This window comes from Ammospiza caudacuta, chromosome Z (genome assembly GCF_027887145.1).
Source record: "Ammospiza caudacuta isolate bAmmCau1 chromosome Z, bAmmCau1.pri, whole genome shotgun sequence".
NCBI lineage: Eukaryota > Metazoa > Chordata > Aves > Passeriformes > Passerellidae > Ammospiza > Ammospiza caudacuta.
In genome coordinates, this window is record NC_080632.1 from 13,797,240 (window position 1) to 13,812,688 (window position 15,449).

Here is a 15,449-nt window from a genome sequence, read left to right on the forward strand (position 1 = left end):
TTATCTGTCCAGATAAGAAATTTCAGAGTTGCAACTGAAGTTGAAAGCTGTATTTAGTGTATGTTGCACAGAAATTACTAACAGCCAGTGTAAGAATTTTAATGGTGTCTGTCTCCCCACCACTGGAACATACACAGCCTCAGCTGATGTCTCCTCTCCTTAATAAAATCCGTTTGTATTTCTTAGTAACAGTAAGATTCGACCCCCTCCAAAAGAAAAGAAAAAAGAAAGAATGGCAAAAAAGAGGGGAAAAACAGAGGGAAAAAAAAAAGCCAACCTTGGCAAAAAGGCTAAAGCTATGAGAAATTAGGAAATACTGGCCGAAAAAAAGGAAGACTTCCCGAGGGAGAACTGTAGTGCACAGTAATGCTATAGGGTGTTTAGTGCGGGAAGCTACATGAAGTGCTAAAAGTGAAACCAGAGCTCTCTTTCTAAAGCAGAACAAAGCTGGCATATTAAGTAATGACTGTATGTCTCCAGTTCCCTCTGATTCAGGGAGATAAAGGCTCAGACTTCCTATGTGGGCTTCGTATCATTCACAATTTTGCGTCATTGGATGGTTTCAAAATATCTTTGAAAACTAACGTTTTTTGTCAGTTACCTTAGGCTCCTTGTTAACCAGTGGTCTGTCCTAACTACCCCATGGCATCTTGTGTAGGGGCTGTTGCTATTATTAAGAGGTAGCTCTAAGTATGAACTGCAGGGTATGAATCTGAAGTGAAATATGTTCTCTGTCCCAAACACTGTAGGCTAAAGAGAGGCAGGATACATTAACACAGTCTAAGATAAAGGCGCAGGTCAACAGACGAATTGTGATAAAAGGAGAGAGAGAACTAATCAAGGGTCAAGCTCACAAATGTGTGCAGAAAGCTTATACATATGTGCAAATAGAGTTTTGATGGTATCAGATAGACGTAAGAGGGCTTGTTAAGCTGGCAAGTGGCACAGAGAGGGGAGAGGAGCAAAGAGGAGAGGGAGTGGTAAGGAAACACTAGCGTGAGATTTTGAGACAGAAACATGAGGACAGTACTTCTATCAGTTGTGACAGTGACAAGACTCTGATACCAGGAATGAAATATGAATTAGACTCCCTGCCTGACCCTCACTGGTTCTCTGAGAAGAGCCAGGGTGGAGAGTTGTAGAAGGGCACCATAGTGTCCTTTGTTTATGCCAATATCAACAATGTGTATGTTTTAGGATGAATTCAAGGATTCTCTAAATTCGTGCCCTTTGGGAGTCCTTGTCCTGACAGCAGAGTGACAAGTGTAACTCAAGACCAAATGGTTAAGCCCAACCATTGCACCTACCAGAAGCAAGGAGGGGATGTGTGGCAAGGAATTAGCTTTGTGACTTCTCAGGTGTTCCCCAAGGCCACAGGGAATTATAAAATGACAAAACTGAAATTATGTTTCTCTGAGCTCTCATTTTCACCTGCTCTAGGCTAGTCCTGGTAGCCAGCCAGCTCAATTGGTTAGACCCCTGTCCTGTTCCAGCGCCTAGAGCTATGTGATCCCTCAGAAAGCACTCCATCCTCCTTTACTGTTCACATCCATTTTCCTCCCTCTGCAGGCATCACAGGCAGTAGCTCCCTGGCTGGGTTTTTGAGTCTCTCTCTGTGATGGGCTTGTACTGACAGACTTTTCATTTCTCTAGCTGCATTTAGATGGACAGACTTAGAAACTCAAACGAGTGTACTACATAAGCCCTGCTTCACCTTTGCAAGACATCCAGGAACATGTGGATGAAAGACTGAAGCAAGGTCACTGTTAGCTGCTGCTGGAAGGGCAGGGTGGTTGAGGTCAGCTAGAGGTAGCCAAAAGTGTAATCCCATCCTGTGGAAAACAGAGTGCAAATGTATCTGTATCATGAAGATTCTGTGGCCCATTTTCAGTGACCAGCCTCTGCAGCTCTTAGTTCCCAGTGTATAAATTGTCTTCCTTGTATTACTGCTTCAGTTTGCTCTTCCTTTGGATGCTCACACAGTGGTGGATGACCCTGGCAGCTGCACATCAGTGCTCAGATGTGTGGGTGAGCACCCTTTGGGGAGTGCTGAACCAGAGAGTGACACTCACTGTGGCACAGCCTTTAGGGAGGTCAGCATGTTAAACCAGTGTTAAACCAAAAAGAGGGATATGAAGCCAGATGGAAGACATAATAATCTTAAATGGAGGAAGACAATATATGGCAAGAGACGTTAGCCACTCTTACAGACTTCAAGGATACAGTAAAACTATAACGTTAACTGTAATTTTAACTGTTGCTTACTCTGTATCAATCAGAGTAATTCATTCCAGTTACTTGTGACACTCAAACCACACTAAAAATCACCCATAGTGTGAATTTATAACATCTACTTTACTGTGGTAGCATTAATGGTTTAGGCGGAAAAAAACAAAAGTCAATGGTATGTTTCAACACAAAAGCCATCTGAGCCTTTACTATAGAAGTAATAAGGCATTTATTATTTCAAGAGCCCTGCATTCACAATATCCCCTTTTTCAAAGAAAACACCCCTTCCTTCCCATTTTTTTATGAGGCTAACTTGTAGTATGTCACCACTGTGAGACTTCTGAATGTGTTCAGAACAAGACAATAATAGTAAGCCACAGATGAATGATGTGTAGTAAAAATCAATAAACCTTATAACTATTCACTAAGGGAACTGATTTTATGCCTATAAAAATAAAACAATTATAGCAATATTAATGGCAGATTCATCATAGTAATATAAAAGTCCAAGTGTGCTTGTCTGTTGGGAATCTTTAATTCATCCTTCTGTATTAAGTATTCACAAGGTAGAAGAAACGGAACCAACTCCAAGAACAATCTTTAACTTGCAGTAATTTACCCTGTCAAAAAAAACCCAACAAACACAAAACAAAAACAACCAGTAAAACTTTAAAAAACAGTTTTGACAATCAATGTAACTGGGATATGCAGAAAAAGAAAAAAATTAAAGCCTCAAAAACCTGACCAGTAAATTTGATTTTTTTCACATCACAGTTAGTGATTTCATGTTACTGTGTACTGTATTAACTGCATTGTAACAAAGCAGGTGGTATAGTCACATAAAATATTTATCTTGTGGTAATGCAGGTTAGACACAGCAAAGGATTTTTTTTTTACTTGACAGGTCCTCTGTTTTTAGGAATCTATTAATTTTTTGGGGGAAGGGCAATACAGGTATAATAGGAAAAAATTTATCTATAATTTATAGCATACAGAGCTGCTCTAAAACAGTATTAGAGACTTCAGTTCCACTAATACCATCCAAAGTGTTACCATGGGCCTTTTTTGAGCCTATCAGGGTCAACAGAAAGAGGTCCATCTGCCATCTGGCTTGGACCCTGCATTGCCCGCTGGGAGAGGACACTGGCACAGGCCCAGCAGGAGCACAACTAGGAGCTGTGCCATTGCTGCACCCTCTGCTATCTACAGCTATGACACATCTTTCAAAGTGGCTCAAGAACACCCAGAAATAAAAATTAAAAATAAAAATTAAAAAATTAAAAATCAAAGTTTTTTCATTATTCTGATTGCCAAATTATTTAAGGCAAATAAAAAAATGAAAGCATTTGATATAGGTTTTACATAAAATAAACTAGGTTACAGCATAAAACAAGTAAACAGGTAATGGCATTAAAGTCTCTCCTCTAAATCTGGGTAATTGTAAACATTAAAAAAAAGACTGCAGGACTATTCAAGTAATAGAACAATCACAGATGTCTTCTCATATGCAGGCTATTAGGTTATCTGCCATTCAAGATTATCAAAAAAGACATTTCATTATTCACAGATGCTCATTATCTCCATTTAAAATCTATACATTATATACAACACAGTTTTTGTGGTACTAGAATCCCCATGCCTTCCAAAGGTATATTTTTCACAATACACAATTACAATGAAACAGTGAGTACAGTAACATTTTACACTGATGCATCTTAATAGGAACCACCAAATAGACATCTACATTGTACCAAAGTGTCATCACAGTTAGCCTCTCTGAGAGCTTGTGGGAAATACCAGAAGGGTATGCAAGGTTCAGGCACACTGATACATAACATTATTTATTTACAATTGGAAAGGAAAAAAGAGAGAAGAAAAAGGAAAGGAAGAAGGAGAGAAAGGAAACAAACAGCCTTTTGCGGTTAACGCCTTCTAACCATGACAAGTACATATCTCCATTTAGTGTGTGGTTCGCAACTTAGCAGCAGACCCTGTGTGCGAGCCTTGGTACTGATACAAAAAAAGTAAAGAATATATATATATTTTTATATATATATGTATATATATATATACGCATATATATATATATATAAAAACAGAAGTCTAATTACAGCAACATTTGTTACTCTGTGATAAAATCTGCAATTTACAAAAATGAAATGACTGGTTTTTGCCTGCCATTAAGGCATTTCAAATTAACACCATGGAACTGATGTCTGTAATAAAGCGCTTCCTCATGTGATCCAGTCACATGACAATGTTCATCCCCAAATTCATCATTCTCTGAAAAGAGAAAAAAGAAGGTTTTAGTAAGCAGAATCCTTTCCTCACGCTTTTTTTCTGCACCTTGAATACATCATAAAATGAAATCTGTACAAGTATTCTAAAACCCAAGAAGAAAAGACAGCAAGCCCTGTCCTCTTCCCTCCCCTGCCAGAAAAACAACATCCTGAGAAGTAACCTGTGTCAGGATTTTTTTTCTGTGTTCTGGTTCCCTATCATCCATCAGCTCTTCCAGGGCTACAAACATTTCTTACTCAAATAATTATAGCTAGTGGTTGCCTGTTTTAGCATCAGCTTTCAGACAGACACCCGTAACATGGAACTTCATGGTTCTATTTGATACATTAAACTCTGAGTCTTAACGTGGTGGCAGTGAATGAAACCCTAATGTTAAAAGATGCTTTGGAATTTTCACTTGATATGGAACCATCATAATACAGTAGCTTTCCTCTTGACAACCTAGTAAATAACTGAGAGGCTTTCAGGCATATAAATGATGACATGGGTGTGCAACTTAAATACAAAACCATCTCTAATGGGCTCCCAAACAAAACTCCCTAAAAGCAAGAGCAGCAAGCCAGGCAGCCTTGCAGAATAGATAAAATCCTAAGTTCTTCTGGTCATGCATGGAACCAACTGAACCTTAATTTTAAACTCATTTTATTAAAAATTTGGATCTTATATTTCACAATCTCTTGTTTTATCTTAATACCAGTGTTTAAAACACACTCTATGGAAAATCTCAGAAGACAGACTACTTGTTCTGACCTATGTTACGATTAAAGAACACAACTAAGGACAAAATATCATTCTAAGGAGAACAAAACTGCAATTAATCCAAAGTACCAAGTTTTTCCTCAACTTTAAAAACTTGTGTCATACAAGGAAATGCACACCAGCAGGCTAAAAAAAATCTGTGATTACTTTCTCCTCTCTATGTTACAATATATAATTTATTGGCTATTTACCTTCTTTGTGCAGGAAACATACCAGATGCAGATGCCTGTGCAGCCACCTGCTGAGTGGCAACAAGGGCAGCAGAGGTCAATCCTGCAAGAAAGAAGAAACAAAGGAATGTTGATGTACCTCTGGTTTTAATGGATTTTTGTGGTCACAGTAAGGGTAGGAATGATCTCTAAGGCAAACAACCAGAAAATGTAGGGGGGTTATCACTACATAAATAACAAATATTGCAGGCAACATTGTTAACACAATCTGCCCAGTATGATCAATATACCTTTCTGTAATAAACTGAACTGTCTTTGATAGATATTCTACAAGAAATTACAGCATTTCTACTTACTGCATTCCTTTCCAAACACTGCACTGCATGATGCTAAGTGGGTTGTATGAGAGCTCATGAATAGGAAGCTCAGTAGAAATAATAGGTATCAGGAAACAACAAGAATCAAAAGTCACAGTGAATTACAGAAACGACATGCCAGCTGCTCAGGATACAATACTTTCATAATAACTTACCATTTTTACAGTTTTGCTACTGAACAAGCATAATGCATCCCAAAAGGCATATGGAATCACTGAATCACACTGAGAAATGTCAAGACTTTTACACAGGAAAAATAAATACTGAGGCACAAGTCAATGGAAAGAAGAAATGTCATTTAGCCACCAGTTGTGGTAGCACATATTTTGCTGCATGGGAGGAAACCTCCTTTTAATTCAGCTAGAGTCCACGGTTAGAGAAAAAAACATTCAAAGACGGGTATAAAACCCAGGGAGAATAAATTGTATCTCACTGTGCTGCTTTTTCCCTGACTGCAACTTTGTGCACGGCATTTGCCAAAATACAAAGAGTCCTCTTTCAAACAGTCAAATTATAACAAGCACAAACCCTTGTGACTGGAATGCCTTGTACATAAAATATGTTCAGTATAAAAAGCTTTTGTCTTTGCCACACTTCCTCCATTGCTTACACAACCCTAATTATACAAAAAGGAGGTTGTTTGGTTTGGATATTTTACTGCCTTTTAGCCAGTTAATGTCAGTTTGCAGGAGGAATCAAAACATTCATGTGGATGACGGCCTAACTGGTACATCTTTAATAATGCTCTGACACCCAGTTTTGGAAACAAAACTTGGTATTTCTCAGACATGAAGCTATTAATCTATTGCTAGTACTTGCTGTGAATTTTCAAGCCTTCCCCCTAAATGTAAAGCACATCTGTTCTAACAGCGCGATCTCTATTCAAAATGCTTCATGTAGGCATAATTTCCAGCGTCAAGGCAACAATTCCATGAGGAAAGCTAATCCCACCCAGTGACAATTTTCTGCTCACCTTGAAATGGGTCATACTGTCCAGGTATAAGGGGGTAGCCCATTCCAACATGGGTATGGTGGTGAGTGTGGAGGTGCCGCTGGCTGAAAGGAGAATGGCGGTCTCGCTCCCTCTCTGCTTCCCGCTCACGCTCAGCTGGTGATTTTTCCACAGGCTAGTAACAGAAAGTGAAAGAAAACTGACGTGAGAACTTTAAAAGGGATGAAATCACAATAAAACCATGTTACTACCTGTCAAAAACTTTTTGTATACAAATGACACTTTTTCTGAAGCAGTATATCTACTGGAGTATTTGCACTTGATTCTAATCTCAAGCTAATCTTTCTGGATAATGGAAGATTTCCCAAGGCAGAAGATTTTGAGGCAACACACTGCATCTTGAAGACACCATGGTGACTTCTAGTTTTGGGCTCCCTGAAGCTCAGCTGGCTTGCCAATGTCTGAACAACCTGGGTGAGCCTCTGAAAATGCTCACTGTTCTAAAGCTCTCTGGGGATCAAGTCTGACTGAATAGCAGAAAAACTACTTTTAGAAAATACAATGAGAGCCAGTGACTTGCTCACAATTAAAACCAGCAACAACTTATCTGAAAGTGAAATAACAGTAATTGTTCCAACTTTGTAAATCTCATTTGTAAATCTTCAGAAATTGGGGATGGTAATCAGCTACTCGGAAGATGTGAATTCTCGACAAATACAAGGAGGGGATATTATCAAATCCTATAGCCCAACTTCTCATTTCATTATGTTTCTGAACAAGAGGTTCCTATTTAACTGCAAAAATCTGTGCACCAGAAAGTATCTCTGAATCTGTATTTCTATATTAGTCTATTCAAGACAGGAAACCTCAGCACAGAACCGTGTTAGATGTGTTACTTCCAGTTTATGCCACAGAAGCATTCTGACTATAAACTGCTTTTATTATAAGCTGTACTATAAAGAAGAATCATGCACTCATAGCTTGACGCCAGATTGTGTGCTTCCCGCAGTTATGTTCCTCCTCTACCCCTTCCTGTATGTGATACTCTCCGGTAAGAACAGACAAAGCCTTACAACAGGTGACTTGCTGCGATACTGGTTGGCATGCTGCTGGAGCAAATCCAGTGCTTTGGACTCAGTGGTTGATTTTGCATTGATGCTCGGGCTGGTATTGACCTTTTCTGCCTCTTCTCTCCCTGACATCTTCCCATAAACTGGATAATGAAATCCTGGAGAGAGATAGGCCCCTGCGGGTAAACAATAAATACCACATCAAGTTACTGTTTTTACATTTTGATTAAATCAAGGTAGGAGGAGACAATATCAGAACTGACAATTACGTCAAAAGTAGATCACATGACTACCAAATGGCACGACTGCTCTTCAATTTCATCACCTAATTTGCCCTGATGAATGGAGGTTATAAAGAGGGTTGAGTTGATAACCATTTCAGACATTTATGGGTCCTATTTAAGTAAAAGAAATAGTAACTATAATGGTTCTGACAGTAAGTGCTTAGAATATTTTTATAGGCAATAAACTATCTGTCAGTCTAACAGCAACAGCAGACTGTCAAGTGTTGAGAAACTTGAGAGTTCATAAAAGGAACATCTTGTATGAAACCAGTTTCATCTACAGAACATTCCCCAGTGGAAGCACAAGCAACACAACGTCATCCATGAAGCTTCTAATTTAGCCTAGCTACTAACAGAAATATTAAAATGCAGACTTTATTGAACCTGAGGATGCAAATCTTAACTAGCACACAAGGCAGGTTTTGGAATACATACCAGGATAGCTGTGCATTAGGACAGGAGAGACTGCGCGATAGGCCGGATGGTTGGGATCGTACATCTGCGGATACGAGTAAGCATGCAAGTACTGGATGTATGACTGATGCTGACTCATTGGTGAGGAAACTGCTACTCTAGCACCCCGAGAGTCCTTCCAATTTACAGGAGTCTTTTGATCATCGTTTTTTATCTTGCTCTCATCCACTGATTGAGAATCAGAACGCTTGACCTCTTTGGGCTCCTCTTTAATGCTTGCTAATGAGACAGGAAGGTTAGGCAGGGAACTTTCCTTGTTAGGTGTTTTTCTAGGGCTGTCTTCTTTTAACTTTTTCTCACGATCAAGTTCTTCTGATTTTTGCTGATCAAGGTATTTGGGCTGATAGACATAATGATGCCATGTTCGTGAATCTGGATCCTAATAAAGAGGAGAAAAAAATTGTTCTGAACTTAGATGTAGAACTAAGTTTGTTATTGGTATTTCCCACATTTTGGTTAATGTATTTTTAATACCATATCCCCATTACATAGAGGAGAGGTTTGCTTGCCACAGAGTGCCTTGAGCTCAAACCAATATTCCCATGAAGGAGCAAGAGTCTATTATCAAAATTTAATTCAATTGCTTCATCTTATATCCTTCTTCATGCCTTTAACTAGTTTAATCATGAAATACATGTGCAATGTAATGAAGTTCTGAGACTATGTTATTCATAACACATTTTAATTAAAGCCCACAGAGAGACTTTTCCCACTAGAGAGCAAAAAGTATCTGTGAACCACAAAATTAGAGCTGGCTAATGATATGTCAGAGTACTTAGAATACCTGGAACAATGCTCATGAAAAGCTGATCTAGCTGGCAAGATTCTAATGCTACCTCTGGTAATACAAACATCCAGGAATCAGTGGAAGTCAAACATTAAAGCAGACTTTTTCAGCTGACAATCTTATTTTAAGTTTGTAAAGTTACAGGTACGCAAGTATTTATTGGATCAGGATCACATGATTTAAAGAACATATACTGGCCATTGTAAATACTTTTAAAAATAATGTATTACACAGACCAGTTTATAAACATGTTACAGAACTGGAGAGGGGAGATCTTCACAATGCTACACCAAATCGCTACGGAGAAGTAACAGGAAGACTTCTTTTTCTTGTACAGGATATGCAAGAGCTAATTGTCAACATTTTCTCCAACTGACAGACATTTATGGCACATGGCACAAAAATATAAGCACGCAACTAAACGCTTGGACAGTCTGGTTCAAATACTCACTTGAATCAGCAGAAATCTTCTCCTACTTAGGGCTGTACCATCCCACTTCCTTTACAGCTCTCTACTCCCACTCCCCTGATCCCACTGTACATTGAAAGACAGCCTGTAAGGGTGAAGTCTGGGATGTACCATACACCAGAACATGAAAGTATCAAGAATTGAGGCTCTAGTTCAGAGCACGGAGACAGTTGCATTGCCTCAAATGAAGGCAATGTGACATCTACGAGGGTCAGCATGAAGCCACTGGATAAAATTCTGGTCCCACTGAAGTCAATTGCAAAACTATCACTGACTTCAATGGAGAGAGGATTTCATCCATTGTGTAGGTCTGTAGGGGCTTGAGGTTGGTTGAGGAGAGAAGGGGAACTTAACTGCTTCAGAAAGGTCACCTTGGGTTAAGATAAAGAGCTATGCTTTAAGCCAACTCTTCAAAGAACCAGCTCACCCATCTTTAGTAAATGCCAACTGTTATTTAACAAAAAAAAGAAACACTTCAAACCATGTTTCAATCTGCTTTAAGTCCTCTCACAATGAAAGCTGCTTATTTTGCTTGAAATTTCTTATTTCTGAACTAAGCAAACTGCTAACCATTTACATCTAAAAGAGAAATCTAATTCTACTTTATTCATGCATATAATTTAAAATAGTCTGTTCAGGTCGTAAGCCTGTGCTCTGTCACCACCTTACCAGACTTTTTAATTGTAATTTTTTTTGTTCTTTTCAAACAGCTCAACTAGAAGGCTTATTGGTCTATTCACAGACTACAATAAAATCCAGCATGAAAAAATGATGGTGGAGCTTATATGGCTGCAGAGGTAGAAGAATGTAGCAGAAAGTAAATCTCACGTCTTAAAAGATAAACCAAGACACTCTTGTTCCATTTCCTGTGATCTCACCTGTTTAAATCTTGTGGTTGGATCTACTCCTGTTTGCTTCATTGAATCCATAACAGATTTCATCTCTACAGCCTCCTTTATAAGCTGGTGGTTTTCCATTTGTTTGGCTTTGAAAGTGTCCGACTGAAGCTGCTGCTGGTGATTGGAAAGGATCTGTGATTTGCTTGTCTCCTCACCTTTGTTAGGAACTGATGACCCTATTTTAGTGTTATTTTTGCTGGACTCTGGAGTTGAAGGGGCCTTTGAAATAGTGGCAGATGGAATATTCTTCTGCTTGTTGTCATCCTTCCCAATCTCTTTCAAGGGGGGGTCATTCTTCCTTTCACAGTCCCTCCCACTTTGTGCCATTTTCTGTTCTGCTAGTCTCTGGTCCTCATAGTATTTTTCATACTGCTGCCTGTAAGCAGGGTTGGAGGCCATTAAGGACTTTTGGTCCATATAGAGCCCATAGGCATACTGTCCATAATAAAGTGACTGAGCAAGTGCAGGGTGTCTTTGAGTTATTACTGACTGATGTTGCGGCTGCAAATTAGAGGAAGTGCTTTCGCTTTTCTTGGCATCTGACGATTCTGCCTTCTCTTTCTTTTCAGCCTCTTCCTCAGCCTCTTTTTTAATCTTCAGCCCCTGTGGGGTACCACTGTTCCCAGCTGCTGGGGCACTGACCTGTCCAGAGTGCAAGTAACTTGGGGAATAGTAAGGATCGTAGCCATGGTAATAGGGAGAATGAGACTCTTTCCCTTGAGCTGATTGTGCTGTGGTCGAAGAATGTCCTTTTACAACACCGTCTTTATTAGAAATAATATCCGACGGAGAGCTGGCCTTTGACCTCATGCCCTCTGACCTGCTGTCAGAGCCACCATCATCAGCTGCATCAGAAATATCTGAGTAAGCAGGGCTGTTGGTTTTAGCAGCCGTGCTGTCTGCGCCATTCTGTGTCAACACGTGCAGTGGGGCCATGGCAGATTGTCCATTCACCAAAGTGCTGCATTCCATCCTGGAGGCACTCCCTATGGAAGGGCTGGGCGCATTGTCTGTGAATGTGTAAACTTTATCAGCTTCAGCCTTAATACTTGCCATCCTGCTCTCTTGAGATTCTGACAGTCCATTAGCTAGCACTTCGTTCTTGTTGAGATGGTCCTTTAAAAAATGTCCAGATAAGTCTTTTCCAGACCCTTTTGAGTCCTCCAGCTTCCCCAGCTTAGAATCCATCTTAGGGCTGCCCGTCTCTTTGCTTTCTTTGTCCTTCAGCTTTCGCTTCTCCTTTTTCTTTTTGTCTTTGAGTGATGTGAGAGCTGGGTTTACAGTGCTTGGCTCTCCCATAATTGTGGGCTTTGGTTGAATGGGTTTCAGTGGAGGGCTCTTTGGTGTAGCCTGAACAATAGTAGTTGTTAGAGAGGGCAGTCCTGGTATTGTCCCTGTAGTGGTGGTTGTAAAGGCTGTAGTAGGTATAGCTATTAACTGGGGAGGAGTTGGTGCTGGTGCTGGGGCAATGGGCCTGGCCGTTTTCAGCTTGGAAAGGTTTTTATCCACTTTGCAATTGTTTGATTTCTTGCCTTTATCACCTAAACTCTTCTTGTCAATTAATCCTTCAGCCTCCAATTTCGGCATTTCAGTTTGCAAATTGCCATCTGCTACTGAGCAATTATCCAGTGTGGCTGCCATGTTAGAAATTACTGGAAGGCTGTTCAATTCACTGTTCAGACCCTTCTTTTTGCCAGAATTCTTGCCAGTTTTGGAACTGATAACTGAACCAGGGCCATTGCTGGTCAGTTCCCTCTTTCCCTTGGGGGTCCCTGGGGTAGCAATGGAGGAAGGAGATGTCGGTGCTTTTAGTGGATCAAAGCCTGGCAAATTTGTGCTTTGCTCGCTGCATTCAAGTGCCACATTACTCAGTGCTTCCTCACAGTCTGAAATTTTGTCTTCACTGTCAGGCTCAAACTCCAGTTTGTTTTCTGGGTCTAAGTGTGCATGAGCCTGATGGTAACGTAATCCATTAATGTGCTTGTACTTCTTGTTGCAGTTGGGGTGAGGACAGTCAATCAGCACTGGGGAAGAGCAGCCTTGGTCCAAAAAAGCAGTCTCGGGTTTCCCCTGTGGGGTGGTGGGAGTGCTTCTAGAATTAGTACGAATGCGTTTTCCAGACTTATTGTCCTCTGAACTGGAGTTCAAATCCAGCTCCATAGGAGGCTTAGTTTTCCTCTTGTTTGTGGACGAGGGGCTGGCTTTGACTTCATCCATGGCGCAGTTTGGGGGTGTTCTGCGCCCACTTGAGTTAAGGCTGCCCCTCCTCCCCTTGCCATTGGCACCACCTCGATTTTTACTCTGAAGTCCTCGGGACTCTGCGAAACTCGCGTCGTTCCCGGGTACAGCCGCAGCTGCAGCGGACCTTGCCCGCTTTCCCCTGCCCCGTCCTCCACGCATTTCCAGGTCACTTGTTGGCGATTCACAAAACCTGTACAAACAATAGATTCCATCAGCAGGAGCCATCAACTGAAAAAATAACAACCACCACCATGTCCCGTAAGAGAACCTTCACACATGTTAAAGGAAAGATGTCCTTCTGACAAGTGAGAATGTTACAGTGTCAAAGTCATTAAAAAAAGACAAAAATGGTGAGGACATATCCACCTGGTGAGAACAATGGAGCAAAACATTTTCCTAACTTAAAGAAATGCATTTTGAAATTAACTGCTCTCTGACTGAATCCCATGTATTTCCTCTTCCCTCTCAAAAATGCAAAAGTAAAATAAAGAAGAGCTTCCACCCCATGTTTCACTCTGGAAGACAGAACTACTCAATTCACTCATGCATGATTTCAATTATAACCAGTTGTGCTTTATTAATCTCTGTACGGTCTCTTGCCTGAGACTGAGGGTTAAAATGCAGCAGAGAAAAAATAGACTCAGAATGTTTGCCTACCTCGGAGGGGCCCAGTCATGCTTTGTGCAGTCCAACAGTGTTCCCACATAAGTCTTGTTCCTCCATGTAACATTTACTACCAGGACACCTGTCAGTGAGCAAAAAATAAAGTATTATCACACATAAGAACAATAACTGGGATAGCCTTTTTGTTTTGCTCTTTTTTTGTTTTTTCTTTTTCCTGTTCTTTCCTCACAAAGTAAGACATTTACTCTCATTTGCTTTCAAACACTCTGGTCTATATTGTTCCTCTTTTCTGGTTTCAGTGACCTCAAGTTAAAACCCACAGGAAAGACTGCAAATGACAAAGAACAAGAATTAGTGCACCCATGTGTGTGTGTGCAAGACAGCTTGCCTGTGTGACGGTGTGTGTGTAATCAAGATACAGCTGACAGAAGGAAATGGGTTTTGCCATGTCCTGCTGTAAAACAGCAACACTCACCTCTTAATTTTGCTATTATTGCACATAATTGCTTTCACTTGGCAGCCAGCCAGCGTAAACTAAGCACCAGTTACAGTGTTTAAATCAGAAGGTGACTGAGAAGAATAATCTGCTTTGCTTTGAACAATATGATAATGATGCTTCTATTTACTTGAAATTACTCATATCCAAACACACAAACATATACATGTATGCACTGCAAGTCTTGTTCAGCAGATATGGCTCAAAAAATGTATTATTTGCCTTGCTTTTGCTTCTGTGGAAAGTGAGAGACTAGATATGAAACTTCAACCATACCACAGTTAAGGTAGGAGTAATTGCAATATATATTTATATAGGAAAAGGGATCCTTCAAAAAACCTACTGTAATTTAATTGCTTTTCCACTTATGACTTTTATTAAATGCAAATTTGCCTGCCTAAAGCAGAATTCTAATTTCGTTTTATTTGAATTATCCCTGTAAAATTTGTGAATGATAAGGTTATTGTAAGTAACAAGAGAATAAATGTAGGGGATGTCATTCAAATGTTTTCAGGTTGCCCTCAAACGCTCTTCACATAATTTATCATCATGTTTATGGACTAGGCAGCATAATGACCCCTTTAATTCATTAACTGCCACAGATAAACAGAAGGTAGTATTATTGAGCCAGACATCTCTTCTCATTAGAACACACACTGAAATAAGAAATACATTTTATCTAACAAAGAAAGGCACAGTACAAAATGTTCCAAATTTATGAGAGGCGTGAAGACACCAACTCGCAGCTGACAGCCTTGTTTTTCCTCTGCACTTCCCTTATTCTATCTGCAGCGTCTCTGTAATAGAAATGATTATGGCATTGTGCCAGAATGTTTCCAGCCCATCTTTTGCTTTGTCTTACCAGTGCAATTTCTAATTTTGCAATTCTCTGCTGCACTGAGGCGAAGTTAACACACAAGCAGCAGCTTATTTCCTCAGGGATCTTTTAGCAGCAGGGAAATATTTTAAATGTTGTTAGCAGAGGTACCAAGGAAGACGGGATTTCCTTGAAAATTCTCTGTAACAGATTTGAAATTTATCCCCCATATGGTTTTTCACTGCAATTAGGCAACTCTAGAATTTTGCGCACTGGAATGAACTGGTCTGAAGCATGAAAGAAAAACTGCACTTCCAGCCGGTGTCAGTCAGGTCCTAGAGAGACCATGGTGAAGATGTTTAGGAGAGACTTGGTGTGGCACTTAGTCCCATGGTCTACTTGACAGGGTGATGTTGGGTCATAGGTTGGACTCGATGATCTCAGACATCCTTCCAAGCCTAACTGATTCTGTGATTCTGTGATCAGGGTTAAAAGGCCAT

At 40.1% G+C, this 15,449-nt stretch overlaps 1 protein-coding gene across 1 annotated transcript in view; it reads right to left on the reverse strand.

Moving 5' to 3' along the window:
- Positions 1-5,476: 5,476 nt before the first annotated feature.
- ZNF608 (zinc finger protein 608) overlaps positions 5,477-15,449 on the reverse strand; it is a 78,370-nt gene continuing 68,397 nt past the window's right edge. Inside the window, exons 3-8 of the mRNA XM_058824121.1 lie at positions 13,670-13,757; positions 10,751-13,202; positions 8,578-8,995; positions 7,862-8,034; positions 6,810-6,963; positions 5,477-5,562 (exon numbers count right to left, since the gene is read on the reverse strand). Coding sequence (XP_058680104.1) covers positions 5,477-5,562; positions 6,810-6,963; positions 7,862-8,034; positions 8,578-8,995; positions 10,751-13,202; positions 13,670-13,757 — 3,371 coding nt within the window. The remainder of the gene's footprint in view (positions 5,563-6,809; positions 6,964-7,861; positions 8,035-8,577; positions 8,996-10,750; positions 13,203-13,669; positions 13,758-15,449) is intronic.